The sequence below is a fragment of the Cyprinodon variegatus genome, unplaced genomic scaffold (genome assembly GCF_000732505.1).
Source record: "Cyprinodon variegatus isolate N-32 unplaced genomic scaffold, C_variegatus-1.0 Scaffold240, whole genome shotgun sequence".
In the NCBI taxonomy this organism is placed as follows: domain Eukaryota; kingdom Metazoa; phylum Chordata; class Actinopteri; order Cyprinodontiformes; family Cyprinodontidae; genus Cyprinodon; species Cyprinodon variegatus.
This window is the reverse complement of record NW_015150693.1, coordinates 64437-78977: the sequence shown is the minus strand read 5'-3', so window position 1 is coordinate 78977 and position 14541 is coordinate 64437. Positions and strand designations below refer to the sequence as shown.

The 14541-nt window shown below is 37.9% G+C and overlaps 1 protein-coding gene across 1 annotated transcript in view; it reads right to left on the bottom strand.

Annotated features, from left to right (window-relative positions):
- Positions 1-3819: 3819 nt before the first annotated feature.
- LOC107089135 (zinc finger protein 37-like) overlaps positions 3820-14541 on the bottom strand; it is a 17275-nt gene continuing 6553 nt past the window's right edge. Inside the window, exon 2 of the mRNA XM_015381729.1 lies at positions 3820-6719. Within this exon, the coding sequence (XP_015237215.1) occupies positions 5344-6719 (1376 nt within the window). The 3' untranslated portion in view covers positions 3820-5343. The remainder of the gene's footprint in view (positions 6720-14541) is intronic.

Sequence of the window (14541 nt, the reverse complement as noted above, 5' to 3'; positions counted from 1 at the left end):
CTGTAGCTTTAAAGGAAAATCTTGTCACATTCAGAATTCAAACTTCTGAAATGACTTTCAATATCCAATTATTACGTACTGTTTCTGGAAATGCTTTTTCATTTTAAACATGGTAACGATTCGCCTCCATAATATAGTGAAGCTTTCCATCCAAGAAGAAATTTCTCTTTCTTGCTGAAACATGGTGGATAGTGCCGTTTTATATAGGCTAACAAGCGGTTGTATTCCTCTGTATCTATTACTTAAATGCACTTTTCTTAACCTTCCCAATATGTTATGGACCAAGTTGAGCAGTTTCAATTTGGTGTTGATAAAAGCACAGATTATCCTCTCTTTATAGCTTGATGATAGTTTGTGACTTTTCCTCATCTGGGGTCATGAGCTTGTGTGTCGTGGTTTTTGTAGTGCTTGTATACGAAGGTTGTGTTGGAGGTAATTTGGACCCACACACTTTAATACCAGTAAAACAAAATCTAAATAAACATGTCTCTTTGATATGCTTAATTTTGATTTCCCAGTTATTTCTTTTCTGGTTGCGTTTTTACTTTCAGACTCAGGTGTGTATAAAGGAGAACATTTCTGAATCATTACTTCAACTGAAGTCAAACTGGGTAAAATATATACATGAAGATATATATTTTGCATTTAATATTTCTATCATAAACACAGTTAATATGTTGTGATATATTATGCAAATATTATGTACATATTACATATTTAAATTGTATATTATTATTCAGTATTTTTAAGGATCGTACTGTGATCATGAGTATTATGATCATAGATGGAAGATTTATTGTAACGTGATTCATTTAAGGAAGTAAATTTATTATGTAGTATTTCTATTAATTTCCTTCGTCAAGAATTTTTGTCAGATCAAAATGGTTCTTACACAACTCTTAACTACAACCACAAGTCTTTTATTAATTTTATGCCAAATGGGAAAATTTGCTCTTTAATTTAAGCTCATGTGTGTTATTATATATCACAAGACATGTTTGTAAGCCAAAAATTAAAAGGTAGGACCCTGTTCGTCCGATTTAGACAGGGGGAACTAATTATGGCAGGGACAGACAGCCTGATAGAACATGTTCCCCCTGTTAACTTTACAATAAAATGGTTTAACACCTCTAAAGTTTCAAGAATACTTTGACATCATAAGACATTTTTGTAACATAAAAATCAAAAAGGTGGGACACTGTGTGTCCAATTTAGCCAGTGGGGACTAACTATGGCAGGAACAAACAGCCTGATATAATCTGCAGCAAACACTATGCTTGATTAAGTTCAAGCCTAGTGTCTAAACATAATCCTAAGAAAGGTATATTCCTATACTGGATGTGTAGAGTAGATGGAAATACCAATTCTGGCAATGAAATAAAAGGCTGATGTTGGAACAAGCATTGTTTATTAAAGATCGTAAAACATACAGAAATTATAAGTCAATATAAAACAAAAATATAGATTTAATTACTAAATTTGACATAGGAAAAAGTAATATTCCTTCTGGGTACAGCTTACAAAAAGTACATGTACTATTTGTGCTATATAATCTTCACACTGTGTAAACATATTTCAAGGCCTAATACATAATTAGCAATGTAAGAGAGAATATAGTAGACAGGGTGTTTGAACCCTAGCACACATGGAACGCAGAGGTCACGTTTGCAAAAACAAGATCTTAACTGGTGACCTTTATGTAGGTTTTTGAGATGTTGGCAAAAACAGGAGACAGCCTTTTCCTTTTTAAGTATCAGAGCCACAAACATACATTCAGACATGATGGTTCAGAAAGGTATACATAGCTTAAAGGACAATCCAGAAGAAATGTCAACATGTACCAGAGGTGTCAAAAGTATTCATGTTTATTACTCAATTAGAAGTATTCATCCTACTGTTTATTATCAATTTAAGCTTTTCACTAAAAATTGTAAAAGAACAATTTTTTAAAAACTACTTCAAACCTAATGGTAAAAGAAATGCAGGAAAATATAATATGGCTTTGCAGTAACCAGTATAAGGTTTGACCTGTCCTTAACAAAGGAATATTTTCTACAATCCTGGATGATCATTTCCTTTTACTTATTTTTCTTAGTTTTATGACTAAGTATAGTTGAACCGTGTAAAATTAAACAGCATCATCTTGAAAATCTATTTATTTTTTAGACAATTATTCCTAAAGCCACATCGCCAGACAGGACACAGTTAAAAAGAAAAAAAATCTATTTATTTGGTACGTAGCTAAGAAAAAGTTGGTGCTATCACAATGAAATTGTCTGGATGAAAAACAAATTATATAGATGTTTTTTATTTTCTCTTTCAAACCATCAGGCCATAATGACAATCAACTTAAACAAAACAAAACCAACAATTCTATTTTTAAAAAGGAGTAGAAAGTAAAGATATCTGCAAAAAAAAAAAAAACTAAAGAAAAGTTAAAACTTGTTTAAAAAATAATTACTTAAGGTATAGATAGCCAAAACTTTTAAATTACAGAAGTATTTGTACTTTGTTACTTGATACCTCTGACATCTATTGTATTTAAAAATGATCAAACTATATCAGTCTACAAAGCTGGTCACAAGTAGAGATCGACCAATACTTTTTGTGATATTGCTTTAATTTTCAGTTTTAATTTTTTACACTTTGTTCCTCTGCTTGCATGATAAAACTGACAAAGATCACATGTTTCAGAAAAATAAAACAATTATAATACATTTAGAAGAAAAAAGGGAAAAAAAACATCCAGCCAGAACAATAACAGTTTATAGCAATGGAGGGAGTTTCAATGCATGCATTCTGAATGATCTGAGGCATGGCTGATGAACGCACTAATGAATTGGACAACGCATGAACTTGCCTGGCAATACAATAAAAAAAGAACACAAATATCAGCTGCAAATATTGGCTGACCGATGTATTGGTCTATCTCAAGGCTAAAATTTACAAACATTGCATAAAAAAAGAGACTTGAAATTATTTGCAGACTTAATATTTATAGAAAATTTGATCTGATGCATCTGTACACAGTCATATATTAACACTTATATTTCTTCCCGAGCTATAGTGTGTTGGGATATATTGCCACAATGGAGCCAAATCGATTTGATGAACCACATCAAACCCTCCCCCTCCCTTTTCACAAAGAGAACAAATAAAAGTTCTGGAAAATTCCAGCCCCAACACGGCCAGCTCACACATTGACCAATCAGCTGACAAAAAGGCTGGAATCCCAGCAAGAAATACCCCTACGTCAGGGGTGCTCAAGTCCAGTCCTCAAGAGCTACTATCCTGAAACTATTTCATGCAACCATTTTCAACACACCTGAATCAAATAAGTGGCTCGTTACCACGCCTCTGCTGAGCTAAATGAGGGGATTGAGGCTTTAGATTCAGGTGTGTTAGAGAAGAGATGCATCTAAAAGTTACAGGATGGTAGCTCTTGAGGACTGGACTTGAGCACCCCTGCCCTACGTCATTCAGGGTTTAAATCCAAGCGTGGAAAGGAAATCGGTCCGTTTCCCTGGGTTTCATCGCCTGTGAGGAAATGCCCAAATTTCACGTGAATTGCAAAGTCAATATTTGCCTAGAAAATGAACGTTATCCCACAAAAAACATTTCAACGTCATTGCAGCCCTGCCTTAAAAGGACCAGCTAACATGGTTTCAGTGATTGCGCCATTAACACAGGTGTGGGTGGTGATGAGGACAGGGCTGGAGATCAATCTGTCATGATTAAGTAAGAATGACACCAGTGGACACTTTAAAAAGATGCCTGTGCTTGGCATCATTGTTTCTCTTCTGTGAGCCATGGTTATCTCTAAAGAAACACATGCAGTCATCATTGCACTGGACAAAAATGGCCTAACAGGAAAGAGAATTGCAGCTAGAAAGATTGCACCTCAGTCAACAATCTATCGAATCATCAAGAACTTCAAGGAGAGAGGTTCCATTGTTGCCAAAAAGGCTCCAGGGCGCCCAATAAAGACCAGCAAGCGCCAGGACCGTCTCTTAAAAGTGTTTCAGCAGCAGGATCGGGCTACCAGCAGTGCAGAGCTTGCTTAGGAATGGCAGCAGGCAGGTGTGAGTGCATCTGCACGCACTGTGAGGCTGAGATTCTTGGAGCAAGGCCTGGTCTCAAGGAGGGCAGCAAAGAAGCCTCTTCTCTCCAGGAAAAACATCAGGGACAGACTGATATTCTGCAAAAAGTACAGGGAGTGCACTGCTGAGGACTGGGCTAAAGTCATTTTCTCTGATCAATTGTCCCAATCCGATTGTTTGGGACATCTGGAAAACAGCTTGTTCAGACAACACAAGGCGAGCGCTACCACCAGTCTTGTCTCATGCCAACTGTAAAGCATCCTGAAACCATTCATGTGTGGGGTACCGGAATGTCCTCTGAGAGCAACTTCTCCCAAACATCCAAGAGCAGTTTGGTGATGAACAATGCCTTTTCCAGCATGATGGAGCACCTTGCCATAAAGCAAAGGTGATATCTAACTGGCTCAGGGAACAAAACAGAGAGATTTTGGGTCCAAGTCCTGGAAACTCCCCTGATCTTAATCCAATTGAAAACTTGTGGTCAATCATCAAGAGACGGGTGGACAAACGAAGACCTAGGAATTCTGACAAAATGCAGGCATTGATTGTGCAAGAATGGACTGCTATCAGTCAGGATTTGGTCCAGAAGTTGATTGAGAGCATGCCGGGAGAAAGGCAGACGTCCTGAAGAAGAGGGGTCAACACTGCAAATATTGACTTGCTGCATAAACTCATTCTGTCATTAAAAGCTTTTGTTACTCATATGATTGCAATTGTATTTCTGTATGTGCAGAGAACATAGATGTTAGATTTCTGTAATCCTGAATTATTAGAATAAAGACATCATTGTTTAACTTGCAGTTCGTTGTAATTTACGTACGAATGATGTATCACTCAGGCCATTTCCACCTTCTTGTGGTAATAGTTTGAAAAGACAGTGATAAATAGTTCTTTGATTGATAATTAATAGCTCTGCTGATAACCTAGCTTAGGTCAATAAATTGGTGGGAATACCGGGATTTTAACAGCCGATCCAGGAACCATCCAGTGGAGAAAGGCACAAACCCTGGTAAGTAAGCAAATTAAAGCTACAATTATTCAACTAAGAACATTAAATTGATTTCACCTCCTATTTTGAATAAGTTAAATAATTAACTACATCTCCAGTTCTAGTTAATAATTTATTCATTACCTGCAGTATATCGTTTTGCACAACAAGTGTATGGCAGCAGGAGAAATCTAATAAGTACTTGTCATTTTTGTGTTTTTGTATCATGGGCAATATTATTTCTGCCAATGTTAACTAAGCTTCTTCCACATTTTTGACATGCAAAGGTATCTCCCTTGTGTGGGTTTTCTTGTGATTATTAAAATTACTACGATACGAGTAAGTTTTTCCACATATCTTACATGAATAAGGTCTCTCACCTGTATGGGCCCTGGTGTGAACAGTTAAATAACTCATGTTAGCAAAACCTTTTCCACATGTCTTACAAGTAAAAGGTTTCTCACCTGTGTGGGTTTTGTTGTGAGCCTGTAAATAACCAATCTGAGAGAAACTTTTTCCACATGTCTTACAAGTAAAAGGTTTCTCATCTGTGTGGGTTCTGTTGTGAACCTGTAAATAACTAATCTGAGAGAAACTTTTTCCACATGTCTTACATGAAAACGGTTTCTCACCTGTGTGGGTTGTGATGTGACAATTTAAACTTTTCATACGAGTGAAACGTTCTCCACATGTCTCGCAGGAAAATGGTTTCTCACCAGTGTGGGTTTGCATGTGTTCCTTTAAATAAACAGATCTAGAGAAACCTTTTCCACATATCCTACATGGAAAGGGTTTCTCACCTGTGTGAGTTCTCAAGTGAATAGTTAAAATGGCCATCTGAGAAAAACCTCTTCCACATATCTTACAAGTATAAGGTTTCTCGCCTGTGTGGGTTCTCATGTGCTTAGTTAAGGTACCCTTTCGAGAGAAACTTTTTCCACATGTCTCACATTGAAAGGGCCTCTCAGCTGTATGGGTTTTATAATGCCGTTTCAGAGTTCTTTCACTCTTTAAGTATTTCCCACAAATTTCACATTTCAAATATCTTATCTCTTTGTCAGTTTGAGGCATATTATAAGGCTTTTCAGTTCTTGGTTTTCCTTCACTCACTTTAACTTCCTTTGAAGTTAGGGTCTCCGTCAAAATGATGGACTGCTCCTTGACAGGCTGCTCTTTCTCTTGACAACTGCTTTGGTCCTTCTGGTTATTTTTAAAAGCCAAAACGCATAGTTGCCCTTTTTCTTTTACAGACAAGACAGAATCTTCTTCTTTTACTTCAATTAATACAGATGATGGTTTCTCATCTTCTTTATTCAATGGAGACCTTGGTTCATCAACTTCTTCTTTCAGTAGCAAACCTGGATCCTTTGTATCCTCATTAGTACATTTAGACTCTGGTTCCTCGCTTTCTTCTTTGATCAGAGAAGGTTCTAGGGGCTCTTTTTCTTCTTTAATCCATGGAGGTCCCTGTTCATTTTCTACTTCAAAAGGAATATGATCTGATTCCCTCTGATCTTGAGCACGATGAGATTCTGTTTCTTCTTGGTCATGGCTGGACCTCCTCACTTGGTTGCAGAGCTGTTGGATGTCCAAAGATTTGTTCTCACTGGAAATATGGGATTGCATTTGTTCTGTAAGGACAAAACAAAAAAAAGAATCTGAGCATAAGGTAACTGAAGGCATTTAGCACTAACCAATATTCTGTTGAATGTTCTCAGTCCTTCAAGAAATGACAGATTATTGGTTTTGAAAATAATAAACCATCTGAAGTCTAGTTATTGTAGTTAAAACATCATTTTTGTCTGAAGAGCTTCCTCATTATACCTTTCAGCTAAAAGGAAACTGGATCAGTTTTTGCATCCGTTCTGATAGAAATGGAGGATCCCCATAGCAACTGAATGGGCAACTTCAGTCCTCAGAAGCTGGTGTCCTGATACTTTTCAATATGTTCCTGCTCCAACACACTTAAATAACTGATATCTAGAACTCTGGAGAACCTGCATTAGAGGAAGTGATGTAGGCTTTCAGGACTGGACCATCACTATATTAGAATACATTGAACACAGCGAACCTGTATATCAGCAATTCTCTGCAACAGTGCCTGGTTAGTTTGGACTAAAGTAGCATTGAAGGTTAATTTATTTTGAAAGGTTTAATTTCCGTTTTAAACTTACTAATCATTCTATATTTGTGACATCCTGAAGCCAGCTAAACCCTGAGCTGCACAAATTCATGTTTTATGTCGTATTGGACATTCTGTGTATGTGGAAATTCGTCAGTTGGAGGGACATTCCAATGCATACAGCTGTACATTTACCATGAAAACCATCTGTATAGGATAACCTGTGAAATTCTGTCAAAACTGCAAACAAAGCTGCAGGGGGCAGTTGTAGAAGAGAGTCAGATACCTGCAGACAATAGGCTGAAAGGGTGTAGCTTTTAGTATAAGTAGGAGTGAAATAAAGAGATCAACGCCCTGTTCATATGAGCAGTGGTCAGGGCAGGCATAATGTTATTGATCCTCTATATTTTGGTCTTAATGTCAATATTATTGACCAGAATACATTCTGTTAATACCTAAATATGCTTTCCCCCTTTTCTAAATTTCTCTGAAAACCTTCCCTCACAAATTAAAGAACCGGGTTAAGATCAGTAGACTCCAGCTTGGCCGCAGGAAGTGGGTGTGCTGCAGCAACCCCTAGAGGCAAGAGGGGGATTTTTTTTTAAAATCTTAAAACAAATTTTGAAATTTTAGCGCACATTTGTAGATCTGAATACAGGTTTGTGGATTTTTTTTACACATTTGCAAAGTGAATTAAAGTTATTCTACACATTCTCAGATTGTTGTACAGACACACAAAACTCCTCACACATTTTCAAACCCCACTGCACACACAAATCTAGATAAAGACACACAACTCTCTACACAAATTTGCAAATACCGTAAATCCTCTAATATTGGCCTGTATTCCATTAGCAGCCTGGTCTCTAATGTTGGCCTGTGTCGCTGTCGGCGGAGGTAAATAGTGGCCGGACTCTTATATAATTAGAACCAACAATGTTTCTGGGCAGTCCTCAATAACTTGTGATAGTAACACACAAGTACCACAGGGGGGCAATGTTTGCTAACGAATCCAAGCCATTAGAATGGGAAGTCCCATCCTTAGTGCAGACAGTGCCACAGGCAGGAGGTCGGCTTGTTTTGTTTTTATGACCGAAATTGCAGAAAACAACTCGTGAAGTTTGTCTAGCTAGAAGAGCGAGGACGCTTTTCCCACCTTGATCTCCGCTCTTTTTCCCCGACATGTCCCTCCGTTGTCAGACTACTCGCCCCCACTTCCTCACCGCCTCGGCCGTATCTAGACCCACAGTGTATAGCGCTGACCACGCTTCAATACTGAACATAAATCAAAAATGTCTGCGTCAAGCTCACTGCCACACACAGCTGCAGGAGTATAAACAGCCAAACAATCATTCTAATCTGAAAGACAAATGTGATTACCGGTAGGTCTGGTGGTAACCAGGCAGTGTTAAAATTACAGAATGTAGTTGGCCTTCGTTGTTCTGAATTTCCCTTGAAATATATGATACTGGTAGCCTACTTCCACTTAGACTGCCTCAAATAAAATTTTGCTGTGATGGCAGAACAGTCACCATTATTATTATTTTTTTTTTCATATTGCCGTGCAGAAAAATTGCAGCTGCCGGAAGACGTCTGAATAATGTTCTGTACACCGTTATGGTAACTGTACTTTTTCAATAAATTAACCTAGTATTTTATAGGTTCAAAGAGACACAAAATCTCGTTTTTATTCATTCCAGTTGTAGTCTGTTTTTATCAAATAGAAATGGAGGCATGCCTCTAATTCTGGCCTCCTTCCAATAATGGCCTGGACCAAGATGTAGCTGAGTGAAATAAAGGCCCCGTCTTATATTAGAGGATTTACGGTAATATTGCAACAATAATGCCCTCATACCCTTGACCTCCACACTGCTCCCCAAAGGGATGGGTTAAATGCAGAGAATGAATTTAGTTGCTTTGTTCTTGTGACATTGTAATGATAAAGTTGAGTTCCAGTTCTTCCATTCAAATTATAAGATAAACTAAAGGTCATCAATCAGTTCTAAATATTGTTGCGACAATGCCATTTTTACTGTACTGATACCATCAGTTTGAAATTGATGTGTGTGTTTATATGAAGAACTGCATACTACTTGGATGGAAAATAATTGCCATCATGGCTTTGTCAAGCTGCTGCCTACCTCTGTGAAGCAGGAAAAAGACTAATATAAAAGTGAATCCAGTAGAAGTTTGTATTGCCTACCTGGAATGGGTGACAATAGTTGAATAAACTTTTGGCTCTCAAAGTGGTATCGGTGCCCTATTTGTTGGTACTCGCCGATTCCAACACCACTATTTTAGTGCTTGATCGGGGCCCCGTCCGATACTGGTATCAGTACAACACTAGTTCTAAAACAGCATTAGATAATCCCCGGTTAATCCCTGGAGAACCACCAAACCAGATTAGCGCCTTACAAGGAGTTTTCAACCATTCTGTTTAATTTTATCTGAGTCTATTTCCTCCTCCCGCTGCAGCCAATAGTCTGTCTTACTTTTTGTTGATTAGCTTGGGTTTATGTTACATTTCTTGTCCTCATCTTTAGTAAAACAAACACATCAAAGCCCTTTTTTAAATTACTCTAGGCACAAACCAAACGTTTATCACAATGATCAGCCCACTTCAAATCAAATTAATTGATTAACATAGGGCAGCTGCGACCGGTTCTGATAGCTTCCTCGATAGTTTTAAAAGTGCTGGACTCTGCTCCTCATCTCTACGTTTAACAGCTGCCAGCTGACCAAGTAACATCTGTGTCTGTGCAGTCTTTCTACCGTAATAACAGTCTACACGCATCATTTACCCGTCATTCATTACACAGTAAAATCGGGGACATTTCCAGGGCAGCTTAGCAGGGGACAGATTGTCCAAAACGGGGACTGTCCCCAGAAATCAGGGATGTCTTGTAACTGCAGCTCATAGTTCTTTTGTCCAAAAAAAACAATAACAAAAATTTCACAGCAGCCCCTTTTCAAAATTACTTCTATTGGCCCTGGACCCCAGGTCTATCTGTGGCAGAACTACAGGGCTATTTACAGGGAATCTCATGATATAGAACCCTGTTTACCAACCTTTTTTGACATTTGCTACAAGCATGCTTAGTGTGAGGGATTGCCTTCGAGTCAGTGAGTCGAAGTAAATAATTGGTTTTCCTTAGATAGAAAACTTTGAATCAATTTGACTGGATGATCTGGTGAACTGTAAAGTGCCTTGAGATGAAGTGTTGCAAATTGGTGCTATATAAAAAAACTGAATTGAACCTGTGTATCCCTTTGGGCATTTTTTCTTACCATGAGTACGCCCTTCAGCCAAAAGTATCGATGATTGTGGAACCAACAATAACTAATTATAAAATGACTATTTTACCTAATCTTATAATTTGATCATTTCATTCTTATTTTCAATGTTGTCAGGGTGCTGCGATGGTCTGTGTGCTGGTGCAGTCTTTATTTTTCTCCCATTAGCCATACGTGGTTATTCATTTTTGGAGCACCCATTGTCAGTCACAGATCTTTGCCGAGCCTCACCGCCTCTGGTCCGCTCTCTATCCTCTCAGATTTAAGCCGCCACGCCAGTGCTCAATCGATTCCCATCTGACAGTTACCCTACAGGCTGATAGGCCGAGCCCTGCCTAACCCTCTGCCAACTAGCCTCTCTGAGCAAGACCCTTAATCCCACACTGCTCCCTAGGCACTGCACAGTGGCAGCCTACAGCTCCCCAAGGGGCTGGGTTGAATACAGAGAGCTTATTTCTCCATTGTGAGATTTTTTTTTTGTTAAAACAAGGGGACATGCATATTTTCAGCAGCCGTCCTGCCATAAAATGGATTCCTTTGTATCAGAGGAATAAATACTTGGTTTTTATTTCACATGTTCTGCATTTTCACACATGTAGTTTGAGTTACTGGCATAAGTTGTGTGTGTGTGAAACAATTCTGTGTTTTAGAACAGAGGGCATGCCTTTCTATGCAGCCTTAAAAACCAGCCCTACCAAAACAAAACAAAATTGCATGAATTTTTATGGAAATGGTAAAATGGTAAATGTCCTGTACTTATATAGCGCCTTTAATCAAGTCAGGAGACTTGACCAAAACGCTTTACACTAAATTCAGTCATTCACCCATTCACGCACACACTGATGGTGGCAAGCTACATTGTAGCCACAGCTCCCCTGGGGCTCACTGACAGAAGCGGGGCTGCCGTACACTGGCGCCACCGGGCCCTCTGACCACCATTAGTGGACAATGCAGGTGAAGTGTCTTGCCCAAGGACACAATGACAATGAAAGTCGGAGTCAGGGTTTGAACCATCAATCCTTCGATTTCAGGGCAAACTCCTACATCCAACGCCACGGTCGCCCCCAAATGCTGATAATACTCAGCTATATATTCCTTTAGATTTTGTTTCTCCCCATAAACGTGCATTGAATTATCAAAACTTGTAAGAACATATCAAGATTGATTCTTCAGCAATCTACGCAAAAAGCTCAAAATTGAGTTTTAAAAAGTTTACATTCTGCGTTTTTATTTTGCCAACTATGAGCAAACTATGAAGACAGAATTCGACCAAAAGTTTATGCACTTCATAAATACATGAGCAGCTTTACTTAAAATAAAGGCATGTGAACTACTTCTAATCACATTTTTAATGTTCTATGCATGCAGGTTCAATACCATGAGCACCCCCAATGTCCCTGCACTCCTGGATTCTTTTAATGTGCCTGTAGATTCTCTCCCCATCCCTTTCAGTGGCTCATATCAATTTTAGTCAATCTAAGAACGGAACCAATCAGAGAAAGTAAACTACCTGTGATTGATTAATTTTCAAGAAATCCCATCTTTACTGTTTTCTTCCTAGTTGCTGCTAATAAAGTTAGCAAAGAACCTTAAGGCAAATAGCTGCTCTCCTAAAAAGTTTAATTCTGACTTCATATATTTAACAGCCATCTCTGTCATCAACTGATAATTTTATAAATGCTGAACACAAAAGAAAAACAGTAGCTAAAACTGATTAGAAATGTAAATATGTGTTAAATTATAACTGACTTCTTCAAGCCTCACTTTCCATAATATAAACAGCGACGCTAATGTTAGCTTAGCTCATAAGAAGTTCCAAATCAAACATTCATTTTAGATCTACTGAGTGCTGCTGTCTGATCACATTCATGACTTAAAATTAGGGGTGGACAATATGATGACTTAAGACCGTGTTACGATCTACACCTCTGATGATCTGTCATTATTAAGAGACCGTTTTATCAGGATCCACAGTGCTGCTGTATTTCTGCCACTGACCACATTTACATGCAACCAAAAAAAACCTTCACTGTCTAAAGACTTTAGAAATTATACAAATCTATTGTTTAATGTAATATTTTTTTTAAAACTCAAGTTAGTTTCTGTGTGCTTTTTTTCTTTTACTTCATTAGACCAGTCAAGATTTAAAAGTAATAAAACTGCACTAAGATACATTTAGAATTTTTATTTATTTAGACTGTAGTTGCTTGAAAAATGTAACTAATTTGTAATTGTTTTACTCAGGAGTTATTGCATTTTTATACTCTTTGGTGTGTTTACAACATAGAAATTAAAAAAATAAGTTTGTTAGCACTGCTTTGATTCTCTAATTTTAATAAACTTGCTCATTTATTTAATTTTTCTCTTCTTTGCATGTAATTGAAGCTATGTTGGTTGTATAAAAAAAAATCGTGATAAAATCGAGATCACAATGATATAATCAAACAATCGTGATATTTTATTTTTGGCATATCGTCCAGCCCTACACAAAATAAGTTATATATTGATGGCAGGCTTTTAGCTAGCATTGCGTACGGCGTACATTGTACGCACTTTACTAACGCCTATAAACGCCTAAATTAACCTAAATGTCCAAACCTGCCAGCAAAACATGTTTGCTTTTAGTATTCTTGTGCTTGCAGTTTGTACCACATTGCTGAAAAATACAATCTACTTCCAGCCACAACAAACAGTAGGGGGGAAACTGGGCCTGATGCAGCTGCTGCGGGGGATTGTGGGGGGTCTACAGGTCTCACACAGCAAAATAATATTATTAAGGCAGGATCGTAATCTCGATGAACTGACCGTTCTCACAATGTTTGAGGTGGACTTTCTCACATAAAAACATATTAAAACTACTTTTTAACCAGCTGATCACAGCAAATATATCAAAGCCGCCCTCTGCCACTGAGCAGCACAGCATCAGACGCATCTTGTTGTTGCCACATCTATGCTCAGCTCCTCCTCTCATTCCTATGGAGCTATGGCACAGCTAACCAACCTGGGCTCTTGAATCTCCGAACCTACTGGGTATTGCCTCAGATAGGGACCCTGTGAGACACACCTGGCTGGGTGACAGAATTAATTGACCTGCTGGTTGTCTTTTTCACAGAGCCACATCCTTTTTCATTGAACAGGCCAGTTGTATTAGCAGCCAGGATACAACCCTCCCTGTTTGACTATTCGGTTCATGGCAGCCTTCTGTTCTCATACAGCTGCACTCTGATGTTGGTCAATAAATTATTTTGGCAACTAAAAAGTTACAACGATGTTGTTTTATTAAATTTTGGCCAAAAGAATCCTAATAAGACCTTCAGCTCTTATTCTGTAACCCAACACCAACTCTTCTTCACACCTTCCAAGAACCAGATATAAAACAGGAATCAAATATCCAATGTCCACTAATTAAAATGGATTTTTTTATGCTTCATTAATAAATTGTTAGCAGGGGAGAAGCAGCATCAGCAATTAGTATATCTAAAATCAAAAACTATTAATTAATTAAAAATCTAAACTAATTCTATCTAAACTGATCACTTAAGGGGAGGCTTTCCAAATTCAGGTAGGGGAGCAAACAACAGATGGTTGATGAAAGTCTCTGAGTCCTGAGCAAAAGGTGGATATTCCTTTTTCTTAGCCTATTACTATAGGCAGGACTACTCACAGATCACGGATGTCGCGAGAGTGTGGACGGCAGGAAAAAAAAGAAAAAAACAGCCTCCATGCAAATGGAATAATAAAAAAAAAATTGCATAATAATCCAAAGTGGAACATTTGAATAATCTTTTCTAAAAATGTGTATAATAATCCAAACCTGGAAATCTCACATAATCCTTTCAAAAAAGGCGAATAAACATCCAACCTGGTAACCCAAAAAGAAGGAGAAAGTAAAAACCTATTCAAGAACATGAGGAATAAACTAGACTGGAATCCAAAAAGAAGGAAAAAGTCAAATTAATCCTAGTCAAAATATGTAGAGTTAACACTAGACTGCCCAAAAGAATAAAAAATAAAACTAATCTGATCCAAAAAGAATA